At 41.6% G+C, this 17,757-nt stretch overlaps 2 protein-coding genes across 8 annotated transcripts in view; both read right to left on the bottom strand.

Annotated features, from left to right (window-relative positions):
- On the bottom strand, positions 1 to 13,871 carry CTSK (cathepsin K). Of its 3 annotated transcripts, XM_003800396.3 has the most exons (8): positions 13,645 to 13,871; positions 12,198 to 12,318; positions 11,678 to 11,800; positions 11,442 to 11,597; positions 9,863 to 10,081; positions 4,006 to 4,171; positions 3,107 to 3,212; positions 1 to 689 (listed from the first exon to the last, which is right to left on the bottom strand). In XM_003800396.3, exons 2-8 carry the CDS (start codon positions 12,315 to 12,317, stop codon positions 590 to 592), a joined length of 990 nt encoding a protein of 329 aa, XP_003800444.1. In that variant the 5' UTR covers position 12,318; positions 13,645 to 13,871; the 3' UTR covers positions 1 to 589. The 3 variants fall into 3 exon arrangements, with proteins under 3 accessions (XP_003800444.1, XP_012667244.1, XP_012667245.1); XM_012811790.2 differs by lacking the exon at positions 13,645 to 13,871 and having other exon boundaries at positions 4 to 689; positions 12,198 to 13,636; XM_012811791.2 differs by lacking the exons at positions 3,107 to 3,212; positions 13,645 to 13,871 and having other exon boundaries at positions 110 to 689; positions 12,198 to 13,636.
- Positions 13,872 to 15,120: 1,249 nt separating this feature from the next.
- The window catches only part of ARNT (aryl hydrocarbon receptor nuclear translocator), an 85,025-nt gene continuing 82,388 nt past the window's right edge, over positions 15,121 to 17,757 (bottom strand). For all 5 annotated transcript variants that reach the window (XM_003800439.2, XM_023519397.1, XM_023519398.1 and 2 more), the window contains one exon: positions 15,121 to 17,160. In XM_003800439.2, coding sequence (XP_003800487.2) covers positions 17,071 to 17,160 — 90 coding nt within the window. In that variant the 3' untranslated portion in view covers positions 15,121 to 17,070. The remainder of the gene's footprint in view (positions 17,161 to 17,757) is intronic.

Here is a 17,757-nt window from a genome sequence, read left to right as displayed (position 1 = left end):
TGAATGTGTACTAAGTACTATTTATTAAACTGTAGACAAGAGACAAATACTTTATTTCAAAATTGCAAAGAGAAAGGAAAACACATTTCTCATATGATGTAAACTTGTACCAAAGGTTTAATGAATATACTTATGAACTGTAGTGGAAAATACAGGAATTTCTACCTTGAGGGTATAGTAGAAGGGAATTTGGAAACTGTAGTAAGGTTACCCTAGTTGTGGAGGGTGGTTAAAGCTAACTAATTCCAATAAGTGAGAATCTAGCCTCCATGAAGATCTCTGCCTCTACCTGGAAAGCATCAGCCCCAGGACAACCCACCGGGGCAGGCTGTGGTCGCATCTCTCAGCCTAAGAGTGCACACCTGTCAGGGAAATTCCTGCTGTGGCCACGATGAGAAAAGACTTGGGTGCGGGGAAGGACAGTAGCAAGGATTGCCTGGAGTCCAAACAAATGGAGAAACTGAAAGGCAGATTGGTGACACCACATCTGCTTCAAGAATGGCACACTAACTCCCTTCCAAAGTATGCTGCTACACTGCACCACTGCAGAAGATGAATGGGACAGCAGGATGGAGTCAGCTGGCTGGAATCACATCTTAGGGAAGCTGGCCAGGTTGGCAATGCCACAGGCGTTGTTCTTATTCCGAGCCATGAGGATATAGCCTTTGTTTCCCCAGTTTTCTCCCCAGCTGTAGGAACAATTAAGAAAAATACTTTCAGTTTACTCATTAAAACACTTACTGAGTATTATGCTAGGCACTGATAATATATAAAAATGAATAAAATCTTTTTTACCTTTAAAGAATTTAAAGTCAAGAAGTGAGAAGAAAACATAATACTATAGTTATCAAAAGTGGGAGATACTACATCTGATCAAGAGGTCCAAAAAAGCTTTGATGTAGGGCGGCGCAAAGGAGTAGGGCACCAGCCCCATATGTCAGAGGTGGCGGGTTCAAACCCAGCCCGGGCAAACACTGCAAAAAAACAGCTTTGATGTAAGAGGTGGCATTTGAGCTAAGCCAAGAGACTGGGTACAATTTTGACCTGTGGAAAGGGGATGGCAGAAAAGGGGTGTAAAATGAACAGAGGCAGGAATGCACGGGGAGTGTTTTAGGATCTGGTGGTTGAACAATAGTGTGCTGGACAGGGTATAGCGGAAGACATATACACTCACATATTCTGGAAAGGGAGATTGAGAACAAGTTGAATTATCTTTACTGTAAGCCTAAAGAGTTTGACTTTTACTTCGTGAACCATCATAGTGGAGCAGCCAGTGAAGCTTTTTGAGTAGGAGAGTGATATGATTAGAGTTGTATTTGGGTAGGGATAATCCTGAAAGTATAAGTTGAGAGCATAAGAAAGATGCAAGAGTGGCTAAAGCTGGTGATTTTAATTTGGGAGAAAACCCCATAGGAGAGATGGGACTATGAAGTGTGATGAGATTACAAAGGAAAGGAGTGGAGAGACTAGCGGATAGGAGAGACAAAGGGAAAGGAGAGGGGAGAGATGGGTTTGTATATCTTCCAAACTATTTTCACGAGTTTTCTGTCCTTTTTCCCCAACCAGTAACTTCTCAAATCGCCCACTACATTTTACTTATGACCCCATCTTGCCCCTGTTCTCTGCTTCTTCACAGCTTCCCCCCAGTATTCCTGACCCTGCCTGGGTGTATCCCTTACTCCTCCAGCTCTTTTGGATTTTTTCTCTGCCCTTGGCACCGGATCAAGAGAGAGAGTAGGGTGAGTACCTGGGGATGACTATACAGGCACAAAAGCTACGGGAGATTAGAACAGTGCTCAGGTCCACCCTGAGTTGGGACTGTGATTAAAAAAAAGTGTTTTCACCTGAAGCAACTCTCAGCCTTATAATCTAGCCTTCTAGGTAGCCCCCCAACTTGGTTACACCACTGCATTAATCTGTGACTCCTGAGTCTAGGTTTCCTGGTCCTTGGGGAGCAGCAAGGACAACAAATGTAATCAGTCCTACTGCCAGGTTGGTGGTGACCAACCAGGAAAGGAAAAGTATAACCTTTTTTTTTTTTGAGACAAAGTCTCACTATGTTGCCCTCAGGAGAGTGCTATGGCGTCACAGCTCACAGCAACCTCAAACTCTTGGGCTTAAGTGATTCTCTTGCCTCAGCCTCCCTAGTAGCTGGGACTATAACTGCTCGCCACAATACCTATTTTTTTGTTGTAGTTATTGTTGTTTGGCAGCCTGGGCTGGGTTCGAACCTGCGAGCTCTGTTGTATGTGGCTGGTGCCCTAGCTGCTGAGCTATAGGTGCCCAGCCAAAAAGTATAATTCTTATAAATCTGCCCCCCATTCCCAAAGTCACAAGGGCCTAAAAAGAGATTAGAAGTAGGGTATCCTAGAATTTTATTTGTTCCCAATAATTAGGAAATACTAATTTGTTCTTATCTTCTTTCTTTCTTTCTTTTTTTTTTTTTTTTGCAGTTTGTGGCCCAGGCTGGGTTTGAAACCACCACCTCCGGCATATGGGGCCAGCACCCTACTCCTTTGAGACACAGGTGCCGCCCTTGTTCTTATGTTATTTCTAAAAAGTGTTTCTCTTCACAGACTTCACAATCTGTGTCAAGTTTTTATATACATATATTAAACTCCATAATCTTCAAGAGTCTCTTGAAGAGTCAAAAGCTCCACAAAGGAATATTAAACCTTTACATTGTTCCCCTGCTGCCTATAGACAGACTGAAATGGAAACTTCCCTAAAAACTGATGACATTAGAGACCAAAGAAAGTAAAAATATATGATTGCAAAGCTTCTGCAGACTCTTGTTGCTACTTTACGTCATGTTAGTTAGGCCCTTGTTTCTTATTGGCTCTGTGATCAATGACGCAGACACTTGCTCATTTCCCTGTGTGTGGCACTAAGCACCTGGCACGTGGACCAGCGTCCGATGCCTACTTTGAGTGCTGGCCACTAACTGTTAGACACAGAATTAAGCCTCTACTTGGAAAGACAGAACTGAAATGCCTGAGGCAATTTCATCTTGAATTGGGAGTGAGAAAGGAATATTAAGAAGTTAGAAGTAAGGATGGATATTCTAAGGATGATTGAGATGCAAAAGTAGTATTCCCGTCATTACCTGTTTTTAATTATCCAGTGTTTGTTTCCTTTCTGGATTCCATATCCTACTGCCAAAACCGCATGGTTGACATTGTCACTATTGCAACTTTCATCATAGTACACACCTAAGAAACAAACTTTCAAGGTGAGGTTCTCTGCAATACAAGGGCTGCCCTATGGGGACTCGATTGTAGAATACCAACCCCTCCAGAGAGTTTACAACAGAAATTCTCTACCCTGCAGCAATAGTTCCTCTTTGGCAGACTTAATCAGAATATGAAAACTAAGTACTGTGGGGAGGCTCACATTTGTAATCCCAGCACTCTGGGAGGCCAACATGGTTGGATTGCCTGAGCTCACAAGTTCAAAACCAGCCTGAGCCAGAGTGCAACCCTATCTCTAAAAATAGCCAGGTGTAGGGCGGCGCCTGTGGCTCAGTGAGTAGGGCACCAGCCCCATATACTGAGGGTGGCAGGTTCAAACCCGGCTCTGGCCAAACTGCAACAAAAACAGCCAGGCGTTGTGGTGGGCGTCTGTAGTCCCAGTTACTTGGAAGGCTGAGGCAAGAGAATGGCCTAAGCCCAAGAGCTGGAAGTTGCTGTGAGCTGTGAGGCCACAGCATTCTACCAAGGGTGACAAAGTGAGACTCTGTCTTTAAAAAAAAAAAAAAATAGCCGGGCATTGTGGCAACTGCCTGTAGTCCCAGCTACTTGGAAGGCTGAAAGAGGAGAATTGCTTGAGCCCAAGAGTTTGAGATAGCTGTGAGCTATGACGCTATAGCTACTGAGAATGACAAAATGAAACTGTCTAAAAAAAAAAAAAAAGAAAAAGAAAAACTAAGTACTGAAAATACTGTCCTTTGAGAAGCCACCAAGCCCATATCATAAAAGACAGTTTTCCATAGGAACAGCTCTTTACCTTTGCTGTAAAACTGGAAGGAGGTTAGGCTTGCATCAATACCCACAGAAATGGGTCCCACTCGGGCCACTGCCCTCTTCAGGGCTTTCTCATTCCCCTCAGGGATCTCTCTGTACCCTCTGCATTTAGCTGCCTTGCCAGTTGGGTTGTACATGCAGCTTTCATCCTAGAAGAGACAAGGTTGTGATAGGACTAGAATGAAGCAGTAGGCAATAAGCTGGTGAGTGAGAAACTCAACTGATGTTTTGAGTAATGATGGTGAATGATCAGGGGCAGCAGACTAGAGTTTCCTTACCATTTTATTAAACTATAAAAAAGAATGTGAAAAGTGAATTCTTAACTTCTATCACTGATAAAAATCAATTCCATGTGCTTGGAAGACATAAAAGTGGAAGGAAAAACTTTAAAACTTAAAAAGGAGAGAGAATATTTTTATTACCTCAGAGTAGAGAAAAATTACTGAAATAAGAATTTTTTTAAATGTACCAATCATTTTCTGGCTGTATAGTATTTGTGGGCCTCAGAGGGCAGGAAGGCATCAACTGCTATATGAAGACCAAGATCAAGGCCCAGCTACAGGGAGGGCATGGGCCCTCTGCACCTGTATTAGGGAAGCTGATAAGGGGCAAAGAGTTTTGGCTGGAGCCTTGTGCTCTCGTTAAAGATAGAATATATAAGTAAAAACAAGTGACACTAAAATATATTAATTAAAGAATTTATAATTTAGCCTGTGACAAATTGTAGAATCTAATGATAGCCCATGTCAAAGTGATATATTCTTTTTGGCAATTTATTTTCCCCTAGACTACCCCTTCAAAACTCTAAGGTTTTATCTATAAGAATATGTTATCCATTGCTCAGGAGGCTGAGGCAAGAGAATTGCTTGAGCCCAGAGTCAGAGGTTGGTGTGAGCTAGGCTGAGGCTATGGTACTCTAGCCTGGGCAACAGAGTGAGACCCTGTCTCAAAGCAACACTTCAGTCTCTCAGAATGCTGGGAATACAAGCCTGAGCCACTAAGCCTGGCCCATTTGATGATACTTTAAAGGTCAGAATAACATGCTGAGACTTCAACTTACAACAAACATTATATTAGTATTTACGTATCTTTTTTAAATTCCTCACTTTTTTCTCAAGACAGAATCATACTCTGTGCCCTGGGTAGACTGCTATGGCATCACAACTCACAGTAACCTCAAACTCTTAGGCTTAAGTGATGCTCCTGCCTGAGGCTCCCAGAGTGTTAGGATTATAAGTGTGAACCACTATGCCTGGCCTCTTTTTTAAATTCCTAAAAATCAGTAAGAAAAAGGAAAAATTACCCAATTAAAAATGAGCTGTAAATAAAATTCAGTTCATTGAGGAAGAAATGCAAATGGCCAGATAATCACCATGATAAAGATCTGAATCAGTGGGATTTCTTATCATTGCTGGTTGGAGTATTAATTTTTCCAAATACTTCGGTAAACAATTTGACATTATGCAGTGAAGTTGAAGATAGGCATACCCTAAGACCTAGATGATTCTATTCTAAGGAGTTATATCTTAGTAAGAAATTTTTGCATATGTGCTTGAGAGACATGCCTAGGAATGTGTATAACAGATAAACAGACCTGTAGATAAATCTTATCTTTGCTACATACTAGTGGTATGAATTTGAGTATGCTATTTTATCTCCTTAATATCAATTTTCGTACCTATAAAGTCTGCCTTATAGGGCTGATAAGAGGATTAAGTGAGAAAATGCACTACTAAGCACAATAGTAGCTATCATTTTTTTTTTTTTGAGACAGAGCCTCAAGCTGGCCCCCTGGGTAGAGTGCTCTGCCATCACAGCTCATAGCAACCTCCAACTCCTAGGCTCAAGTGAGTCTCCTGCCTCAGCCTCCCAAGTAGCTGGGACTACAGGTGCCCACCACAACGCCCGGCTATTTTTTGGTTGCAGCCGTCGTTGTTGTTTGGAGGCCTGGGCTGGATTCGAACCCGCCATCTTAGGTGTATGTGGCTGGTGCCTTAGCCACTTGAGCCACAGGAGCCGAGCCATAGCTATCATTTTGATTAATCAAACTTTGTATCCCTGCTCCAAAAGCTCCTGTCAGAAAGGCCTCATAGAGGGAACCCTCCCCAACACATTCTGCAAAGCAAACATCACTCTGATACCACATCCAGGAAATGACCCAACAAAAAAGGAAAGCTACAGGCCAATCTCACTAATGACTATTGATGCAAAAATACTCAATAAAATCCTAGCTAATAGAATCAGCTGCATATTTAAAAAAAAAAATTATACATCATGGCCATGAGCCTGTAATATGAGCACTCTGGGAGGCCACACTGAGGGAATGGCCTGAGCTCAGAAGTTTGAGACCAGCCTGAACAAGAACAAGACCTTGTCTCTACTAAAAATAGAAAAAAGTAATTCAGATGTTGTGGCAGGCACCTGTAGTCCCAGATACTTGGGAGGCTGAGGTAAGAGAATCGCTTAAACCCAAGAATTTGAGGTTGCTGAGAGTTAGACACCATGGCACTCTACCCAGGGTGACAGAGTGAGACTCTGTCTCAAAAAAAAAAAAAAAAAAGAAAATAATACATCATGATCAAGTGGGCTGGTTTAACAGATGCAAATCTATAAATATAATTCACCACATAAATAGAAGCAAAAACAAAGACTAGATTATCCTCTCAATAGATGCAGAAAAAGCATTTGATAAAATTTAGCATCCTTTTCTGATAAGAACACTTAAAAAATTAGGCATAGGCTTGGAGCCTGTAGCTCAGCGGGTAGGGTGCTGGCCACATACACCAGAGCTGGCAGATTCAAACCCAGCCTGGGGTCTGCCAAACAACGATGACAACTACAACCAAAAAACAGCTGGACATTGTGGCAGGTGCCTGTAGTCTCAGCTACTTGGGGGTCTTAGGCAAGAGAATTGCTTAAACTCAAGAGTTTGAGGTTGTTGTGAGCTGTGATGCCATGGCACTCTACCAAGGGCGACACAGTAAGACTATCTCAAAAAAAAAAAAAAAAAAAAGAGAGAGGCCATCTATGACAAACCCACAGCCAATATCATACTAAATGGAGTACAACTGAAAGCATTCCCACTTAGAACTGGAAACAGATAAGGATGTCCACTATAGCCATTACTATTCAACATAGTGCTGGAAGTTCTAGCCAATGCAATACAAAAGAACGATATTGAGGACATTCACACGGAGGCAGAAGAGGTCAAACTGGCTATTTGTTGATGATACGATGCTAAACTTAGAAAACCCCAGACACGCATCCACAAGACTTATATAGTAATGTTGCAGGGTATAAAATCTATGCCCACAAATCAGCAGCCTTTTTATATTCTAATAACAGCTAGGTTGAAAGCAAAACAACACCCTTTACAGTAGCTTCAAAGGAAATCAAAGACCTAGGAATATATCTAACAAAGGAGGTGAAGGGTCTCTACAAAGAGAATTATGAAACTCTAAGAAAAGAAATAGCAGAAGACATTAACAAAGGGAAGAACATATGCTCTTGGCTGGCTTCCCATCAATATTGTCAAAATGTCTATACTTTCCAAAGCAATCTACAGATTCAAAGCAATTCCCATTAAAACACTAACGTCAGACTTTGAAGGAGTGGGAAAAATAGTTCTTAATTTTGTATGAAACCAGATTAAAAACTCATATAGGCAAGGCAATTCTCAGTAACAAAAACAAATCTGGAGGCATCACTCTGCCAGACTTCAGGTTATACTAAAGTCCACAGTGATCAAAAGAGCATGGGTCTTGACACAAAAATAGAGACATAAACATATGGAACCAAATAGAAAACCTAGTCATGAAACCAGCCTATTATTGCCATCTGATCTTTGATAAACCAGACAGAAGCATACACTGGAGAAAAGAATCCCTTTTCTCCAATAACTGGTGCTGGGAGAACTGGATAACCACACGGAAAAGACTAAAACTATACCTGCACCTCTCACAGCTTACAAAATTTGACTCACAATGGATAAAAGATTTAAATCTAAGACCCGAAATGATGAAAATCCTAGAAGAAAGAGTGGGATAAACTCTAGGTAATATCAGCCGGGGAAAAGTTTTTTTTTTCTTTTTTTATGGGGAAAAGTTTTATAAGGATCCCATAGGCAATTGCAACAACAACAAAAATAAATAAAACGGCGCCAGGCACAATGGCTCATGCCCGTAACCCTAGCTCTCTGAGAGGTGAGGTGGGCAGATGGCTTAAGCTCAGGATTTTAAGTCCAGCCTGAACAAGAGCAAGACACCATCTCTACAGAAAGTAGAAAAAATTAGCTGGATGTTGTGGCAGGTGCCTGTAGTCCCAGCTACTTGGGAGGCTGAAGCAAGAGGATCTCTTAAGCCCAAGAGATTAAGGTTGCTGTGAGCTAGGATGATTCCACTGCTGTCAACCCCATGGGACAGAGTGAGACTCAATCTTAAATAAATAATACTTAATTAAGCTAAAAAGCTTCTGCATAGCTAAAGACACAGCAATTAAAGCAAACAGACAACCTTCAGAATGGGAAAAGATATTTGCATGTTATGAATCTGACAAAAGGTTTATACTTAAATCTATAGAGAATCCAAATTAATCAACAAGTAAAGAGCAAACAATCCCATCTATTACTGGGCAAGATATATGGACAGAACCTTCTCTGAAGAAAACACATACATGGCAAAAAACACACATGAAAAATTTCTCATCATCCCTAATCATCAGAGAAATGCAAATCAAAACCACCTGGAGATATCGCCAAACCTCAGTGAGACTCGCCCACATCACAAAGTCCCAAAACTACAGATGCTGGTGTAGTTGTGGAGAGAAGGGAACACTTTTACATTGTTGGTGGGACTGCAAACTAATACAGTCTCTTTGGAAAGAAGTATGGAGAATCCTCAAAGAACTAAAAGTAGACTTTACATTCCTTTCCTAGGTACTTACCTAAGAGGAAAAAAATCTTTTATCGTAAGGACATTTGCACTAGATCGTTTATCACAGCTCAATTTACAATCCCCAAGATGTAGAATCAATTCAAATGCCCATCAATCCATGAATGGATTAATAAACTGTGGTAATGTATATATCATGGAATACTAGTCAGCCATAGAAACAGACGGAGGCTTTACATATTTTTTATTATTAGCCAAGATGAAGTTGGAGAACATTCTCCTTAGTAAAGTATCACAAGAATGGAAAAGCAAGTATCCAATGTACTCAATACTAACATAAATCCACTAGATGAACAAATACATGCCCACTCAAGAGAAAAACTCGATTCAATTCAAGCTGGGTGAAGGGGGATTGGTGTGCTCTTACCTAACAGGCAAAATGTATGGGTACATGGCACACCTCCTGGGTGAGGGCCACAACTACAACAGCGACCTTACCTAACAAACACAACAACAATATAACCTAATCATTTATATGCTCATATTTATCTGAAATTTAAAAAAAGAAGAAAGGCCTCATATTATATTGCCTACTGGCCCCAAATCACAAAAAATAAAGCTACATTATTCATGAAAATAGCATACTGAATGTATGGATTTTTTTTGTGGGAGGGTGGGAGTTGAACAGAGGGTTATACAGACTTAGAGGTTTATGGGGTAACCTATCCTCTGTTTTCTCTCCAGGAAAGAGAGGCAAATCAGAACTATGGTAGCCTAAGCTCCCTAAATTCTGCCAGATTGTGAAATCTTCATGGTATTCCGTGGTAAATTATCCCATCAGGAAAGCAGAGTAGGATAACAGAAAATAAGATTTCTGTAATTGCTTCCAGTACAAAATACCATGCAGAAGGAGAAGTTAACAGAGGTATGCAACTGTGTGGGTCAGCTCACCTGTCCCACATATGGGTAGGCATCTTCAGAGTCAATGCCCCGGTTCTTCTGCACATACTGGAAAGCATTGGTCATGTAGCCCCCTCCACAGCCATCATTGTCAGACACACAATCCACCAGGTTCTGGGGACTCAGATTTAAGAGTTTGCCAGTTTTCTTCTTGAGTTGGCCCTCCAGGGCACCCACAGAGCTAAATGCCCAACAGGAACCACACTGACCCTAGGAGGCACATGGAGAAACTATCAATCACTGCTGTGCACACTTGCTATATCTTCTCTCCACATGCCTAAAGAAATGCCATACATTCTATAAACCTCAGCACAAATACTGCCTTTGTTAGGAAGTTTTCCTTTTCCCCTTCATTTAACATTTGTTGCACTGTTCCATTACTATTACCAACCATTACAATCTTTACCATGGGCAGCAGTAAAGCAGAGAAGATCAGAGTACTGGCTTTGGAGGGCTCTAACCTTGGTCATTAGCCATGTGACCTTGGGTAAGTGACTAAACCTGTCTGTACCTCAGTTTCCTTATCTACAGACATGGCCTATAGATATAGCTGCTCAGGAGGCTGAGGCAGGAGGATCATTTGAGCCCCAGAGTTTGAGGCAGTAGTGAACTGTGATCAAGCCACTGCACTCTAGCTGGGTGACACAGCAAGACCTTATCTCCAAAAAAAAAAAAAAAAAAAAATTAAAAAAGTGTTAGCTATTAGTGTTTGTTCAGTTAGACTATCAATTTTCTTTTATTTCCTATTCTGTTTTTTAAGATTGAGGATTTCTAGAGGACAGAGTCTATGTTTTAGTCATCTTTTTTTGAGACAGGATCTTGCTTTGTCACCAAATCTGGACTGCAATGTCAAGATCATAGCTCACTGCAGCCTCAAACTCTTGGGCTCAAGCCATCCTCCCCTCAGCCTCCCGAGTAGCTGAAAGTACAGGCCACATGATAATGCCAGTTAATTTTTCTATTTTTTAGATATGTTTTCTATTGCCCAGGCTGGCCTTGAACTCCTGGCCTCAAGCAGGAGCAATCCTCCCACATTGGCCTCCTAAAGTGCTAGGAATGCAGGCATGAGTCAACATGCGAGACTGTCTTAGTCATTCTAGCACTGTATCTGGCAAGTTCTAGGGGGAAAAAGTGTTTGAAAAATAAATGTTAAATCAATTGTTCATCTTGCAGACACAATCCTATATTGTTAAGGTTGTGGGAAAACTGGCATTCTCATCCTGGTAAGAATGTAAGATTGTAAAAGCTTTTTTGGTAAGGATTCTCTGCGACCTAGCAATTCCAATTTTAGGATTTATTTTGCATAAATTTTTATACCTCTGTATAAAAATATATGCACAAAGATGCTTACTGAAATACTATTTGTAATAAAAAAAAAAAAAGAAACCCAGAAATAAGCTAATGTACAAAAATAGGTGATGAGTTAAATAATGGTTAAGCCCTACTCTGGTAGCATGGCAAAATGCACCACATTTCCTTCCTGGTGCCCTCCTATCTCAAGAACAAAGCAGCAGCAAAAGGAAGAGGCCACGCCAGACTACACATGCACACCCAGGAGGAAGGAGAGTACCTGGTTTTTCACAGGAGTAACATATCCTTTCTTTCGATAGTCAATAGAATCTGGGGCTCTGCCTTCCCAGTCAGGGATATAGAGGGTATCGTTACTGTGGGAACGAGAGGGGGGCACTTTGAGTCCAGTCATCTTCTGAACCACTTCTTCACTGGTCTGAGACAAGGAAGAAAGAGGCATTAGCAAGGAACTAAAGCAAATAGGGCAGTTGGATAAGGAGCTGAAGGTCAACTCACCATGTCCCCCAAGTGGTTCATGGCCAGTTCATATGTATGGACACCAAGAGAGGCCTCAAGGTTATGGATGGAAATATACTTCAGGTTTTTTTCCCAAATTAAACGCCGAGAGATTTCATCCACCTAAACAGAGCACAGTCAGTACCCACACGGACTGTGCACAAAGTTGCAGATGCAGTGTTGTGGAAGTTTTTAGGAGAAAAGATCCAAGTCACAATTATAAGGACCTTAAAGAAATATATAAACAAATACAAGTAATACAATGCAAAGGTCTGGATCAAAAAATTGCTTATAGACTAAAACCATTAATCTGAGGTCTTTCCAAAAGAGAAATATAAGACACTTATAAAGCAAAGGAAGGATACAACTTGATGGAGGGTGAGTTGAGGCAGAGGAATGGAAACTTAATAGCTTAGGGAACGGGGACAGGTTTGCTTGGAATGAAGCATTTGAAGAATGGAGTGTGAAAGCTAGGACTGAAGGTCCCAGGTCTCAGCCCCCCTGCCAGGTCCCCAGGCACCTTGCTATCATACTCCTTCCTGTGCGTCTTCTTCCATAGCTCCCACTGAGTGTCCAGTATCTCCTCAGGGTACAGAGCAAAGCTCACCATGGGTAGCAGCATGACCTTGAGTCCCCACATCCTAGGGAAGGGCATAATTAGGGAAAGACTTTCACTCAGCAGAAGGGTGACAGCCTGGCTTGGGGTGAGGGCATAGGGGAAGTCATATTCCTAGAGAGGCAGCTCTGAACCTTTTAGGAGTTGTAGGCTTCCTTGAAAAACAAGTAAAAGTAAAATACATGAATACAGTGATAACCCGGGGATTTGTGCTCTCAATGAATCCCTTCCTCTGAACCATTAGGCAGAGGAAAACTAGCCTCTGTGAGGAAGGTAGAGAGCAAATGGTGATTTTCCTATAATAGGAGGGGCCTAAGTTTGGGTACATCTGCTTCCAAGTATTCTGACCTAAGGAGATTCAAATAACACTCTCTCTTATACACACACACACACACACACAAAAACTTGCACAGACAACCAGAAAACGGGTACTGTATATCCAGACTGGGGTAAGCTCTGTTTCCTCTAGGGTTCCCAGCAGACTTGGAGATGAACAAGGTGAGGGCATGGATAGGGTTGCAGAATACAGAAAGGAGAGAATTCCAAGCTAAATTCTGCTTTCTGATTATTTTTTCAGAGTATTCTCTTCCTTGCTTAAATTCTAGTACTTTTCCAGGTCTTATCAGAAGAGGACAATAGAAAAGTTGAGTGTTTCTTCTCTGTCTCCTTACACTCCTTTCTTTCCCCTCGCTCCTCAGGCAGGAACTGCCCTAATCTTAACCAGATGCTATGAGTTGGAAGATTCCCCCTCACCACCAACAAAAAACCTCTAGCTGCAACACAGGACAAAGAGCCTTAGAATCAAGGCCTGTTAGAACAATGTAAGACAATTCTATGATGATTAAATTCAGAAGTTTACTCTAGCTTAGCTCATTTCTTGCATTGGCTTGCTTAATTACAAATCCTCCATTTTATGAAACATTTGCAGGCGAAGCAAATCATACAACTTGCGTAATTTCTCAATTTATAGTCCATTTTTGTGTAATCTTTGCAAGCTGGTGTAATTTAATAGCTGGCGCATCAAGCTTTGAGATGTCTCAGGAAGCACCAGGCCATCACCCCTGTGGCGCTCCACCTCCTCTCCATTAATGAGTTAACCCTTTGGTCCTTTTTGGCCAAGGCAGAAAATCCTGAGAAGCTACTTGTAAGGGATGGGTAAGGATTCCCTGTACCCTTTACTTTTACTGACAACCAAGTATATATATACTTGGCCAGGAAATGACTATTTCTGTTTTCATCTGCAGAGCCTACAAAGTTTATTTTGATCCCCAAGTCACTGTCTCTAATACTCCTAAAAAAGAGAACTGGCAGGAAGGAAAAGTTAAAAGGTTGAGGAAGTTGAAAATGTTACCTGCTAGTGGGAATCTGTTGTTGGATCTGGTGTCAGCAGGGAAGTGTGGGCAGATGACGGGGAGTGCTAGATTTATCCCATCAGGATTGCGGAAGTCAGCTCTAGCAGTCGGCTGGAAAATGTGGATAAGAGGAGGCGGGGATAGAAACGCTGAGAGAAGGGGGACTTCAGGAGGGGGGAAGGAGGCAGTAGACTTGCACAGTGGTTGTGTGTGTGTGATGCATATGCTGGGTGGAGAGTAGCTACAGGGTCTCATATGGCTGTCTTTGGGTTCAGACAAAAAGGATCTCAATGCATATTGCTCAAGTAGGGGCTTACCTTCTCTTTTGGTGAGGAAATAGAACAATGCAGCCCTAATCTCTCCCATCTTCCTTCTTTAATATCTTTTATTATGATTTTGAAAGGTTACATCTTTTCCTACCATTTCCCTATTACAACCTACCTCCCAACATCAAAAAGTTTTTAAATTTGTGTCTGACCCTCCCCTCTGGGATGAAGGAATAAACTGAAAAGGGTAGGAAGGGAAGCCATAGGCTCTAAAGTTGTATTTTATAAATTTGCTGGCTAAAAGCTATTACCATTTCCAATAAGAGAATAGCTCTCCCAGTCTTAACGTATTTTGCTGGCGGAGGATAGGCCCAGAAAGTTCAGATGAAATTAGCTCTCAAGTAACCTCCTTATGGCAGCACTTGAATCAATGCCCGAAGTCCCATGGATTCACGTGTTGAGTCTGTGGCTAAACCCTCAGATGGTGGATGCCTGACATCTATCATCTGTCTCCAATATTAAAATCCCCATCTGGGTCCCAGTCTCATGAGTTTCTGGAAATGCTTGCCCAACATCCAGGCATCTGACAGATCACAAGAATCTAGCTCAGTTCCCAAACCACACCCCTAAATTTATTTTCTTCCATAAACAGATATAGGGAAAGAGAGTCCTTGTAATACAAAGGATAATACATGGAATCTAGACTCACTTTCTGGCTGGATTCCATAACAGACCCTCAACGACACGGGTTTATGGCTCTGGATTTTTAGAGTTGTTAATGAGCCAACATGGTCCTAGGGAGAAACCAGGTCCAGACCTGAAGAGTTTAAATTTCCCCATCCCCAACTCCTTTTAATCCAGAAGTATACACACTGAAGGAGGCATCCGTATGTGTCCTGGTGGTTTCCAGTTCAGCTCTTTCTCTCTCGCCCAAGGACTTGGGCAGCCCCCACCCACCATCATCTCGTGGTTAGAATGTCCCTGCTGATTTTACTCAGAATGTGTCAGGATCAGGAGGACCAGTGTGGGGGAAGGGTGCAGAGTGATCAGAGCCCTGTGATTCTGATTCCTGAAACTAAAGGCTCACAATGTGCCTTATTTTTACATGTTTGGCGCTCAAGCTTTGGATCCCTTAAATTGTGGGTGATTGTTGTTTACGAGACGAAAAAGAACAAAAAGGCCACAATCAAGATCACACAACACAAGAAATTTTACAAAAGGAAAAAATACTTTGTTTTAAAATCTTTGCTACATGTCATTATTTTTGCCACTGTAAGGCTTGGCACAGATGCCAGCAATACAGAAACGGCCAAGAAAACAAAACAATCAAAAATAAAACCCTGAAGGAAAAGCAGAAACAAAACCCCCAGAGCATCTTCTCCCTCTTTTTCCCTCCCCCAAAGCCCTACAATAACTGTACAATATTATAGTTCTGATCACATTTAAAAACAGCTGATTACTTAAAAACAAGGATTCCATTAGAAACTCAACTTTTTGGTTTCATAAGTTGTGATATAAATATATATGTATGCTGTATGTGTGCACATAGAATAAAAAAATACACTGTCTCATTTTTCGCTCTACTACCTGGCACCAGACTAGAGACAAAAGGAGGGGGGGGACCCAGTAAATGACATTCCTTCAGCCTCTCCAAGGCCATCTGTGCTCCTCAGTCCCCTGTGACTACATTTCATATATCTTCTCATGACTTCAGTCTTGTACTTAGATACTGGCTGGAGCCAATTAAAAAACAACAACAACAAAACTGACATACATAACTATTACCTGAGGAAGGTAAAGGATGAGAGTAGTAACCTGATTCGACATCTATATGGCTATAGTTAATTACCAATTGACCCTGTTGGGTTAGGCATCCAGACACCATCTGTCACACAGAGTTATTATACTTGTGCTCTAAAGCAAAACCCAACCTTGAGATTAGAGAGGAAGCAAAGAATAAAGAACTATCAACCCAGGAAACGCTCATATCTCAGTTTCTTGTTAGAATAGATATTTTGAGGATGGGTGAACAAGCCTACTTTGTAAAAAGGGCTTTGCATTTGGTTTATATTCTAACATGAGGATTTGCCCTGGGCCTGCTAATCCAAGAAGTTGAGTTTCCATGCAAAAATAACCTCTACAGAACACACATCGTATGTGATTCTGATAGAAAAGTGCAGCATTATCCTTATGGCCATGTCCGGGGTTTCTGAAAGTGTTTACCTTGCCAGCCTATTTCGGTATGCTTGCAGATTTTCCGGATAAGGTGAGAGCACCAAAAGCAGGAGTGATCCAGCTTTATCACTAAATATGTTCATCGAGAAACCAACCATATCAACATAAGACTGTATATATTTGCTTTACAGTTGCATGTAGGCTGGGTATGGATGTAAGCGCAGCAAAGACATTATTATTTAAATACTCTTTGGCTGCAATACTAAGTAGAAAATGCCTACAAGATTTAACCCCTTAGGACTTTTTGAAAAGCACACTTAAAGGCAAAGATAAAATCTGGGACACATTTTGCATAACTCCCTAATAGGAAGAAATAACTACAGGACGAGCACACACGTGTGTGCGCACACACACACAAATACACACACAAGAAACCAGTCCCCTCCCCACCCCTGCCACTTACTAACATGTTTCTTTCCAGAGGAATTGCTCACAGGCAGCAGAAAGAGCCTATGCTTACTTCCTAAAGCCCCATGTATACCTACCAGGTTTCATGGTCCTCTAACATAAGGACATTTCTCCTTTCTTCCACTCTATGCAGAATTTCTCTCCAAAACCAAGCCATACTATTCAAAGCAAATAGTGGATGCCAGGTTCTTCTAACCTGCTTCTTGACCCTAACACAAACCATCACTGCATAACTTCTGGTCAGGAGATGTAAGGAAAGGCATTCTAACTTCACCCAGCCATAAATTTTCAAAGGGTCTTAAAAGCCTTGGGGATTTAGTCAATCTCTCCTATAAATTTTACCTCAGAGAGAGGCAGGAAGGCAGGGGAAAAGCCAAAAGGCAAAAGGGGGTACATGTCAGGGGTGAGGGAAAGGAAGGGAGAGGAACTTTTATTCTGTTTACAGAAAGACTTCCTTTTAAAAAAAAAAAAAACAGTGACTTTTCTCCCCCACCCCTTATCCTCACCCCAATAGTTCTATTCTGAAAAAGAGGGAAACATTGTTAGATCAGGAAATTCTTCATTGTTGTAGTTGTTGCTCTGGTCTCCCAGCATGGAGAGCATCTCCTAATGAGAGAAAAAAATTAAGTTGGGATCATATACCTTAGGTTATCAAGTTCCCTCCCAACATTCCCCCTGCACTGCCATCCCTGACACCAAGAATCGCTGCTATGCTGAGCTCTCTCAGCCTGCCTTACTTCCAGCAACTCTGACTCCTTTAGATCATAGCCTTTTCTCCTTATCTCTTCTGTGTCTTCTTCCTACAGTTCTACTTTTTTCTTTTTCTAGTCCTCAATATTTTCAAGGGAGAAAAATCAGATTGCCATAACATTCCATATAACCCCCTATAGACATATATGTAGTCTCGTATTCTTTTTGTTTTCCATCCAACACTGTTTTGCCTTCTTTAACTCTTTTTAAAGTAGCTCTTCCTTTGTCCTGCTTGAGACTACTCCACTCTCTCTTGTGGTCCTCTCATAACTTACGTCAACAGACTTTCACAAGTATAATCAATATGTTCTATTTTATATACTTAAAAAAAAATCATCCTGGCTCAGCGCCTATATCTCAACCGGCTAAGGCGCCAGCCACATACACCTAAGGTGGCGGGTTCAAATCCCCAGCCCGGACCCGCCAAACAACAATGACGGCTGCAACCAAAAA

This window comes from Otolemur garnettii, unplaced genomic scaffold (genome assembly GCF_000181295.1).
Source record: "Otolemur garnettii isolate 467f Iridium unplaced genomic scaffold, OtoGar3 scaffold00174, whole genome shotgun sequence".
Taxonomy (NCBI): Eukaryota; Metazoa; Chordata; class Mammalia; order Primates; family Galagidae; genus Otolemur; species Otolemur garnettii.
This window is presented reverse-complemented; position numbering and strand designations above follow the sequence as displayed.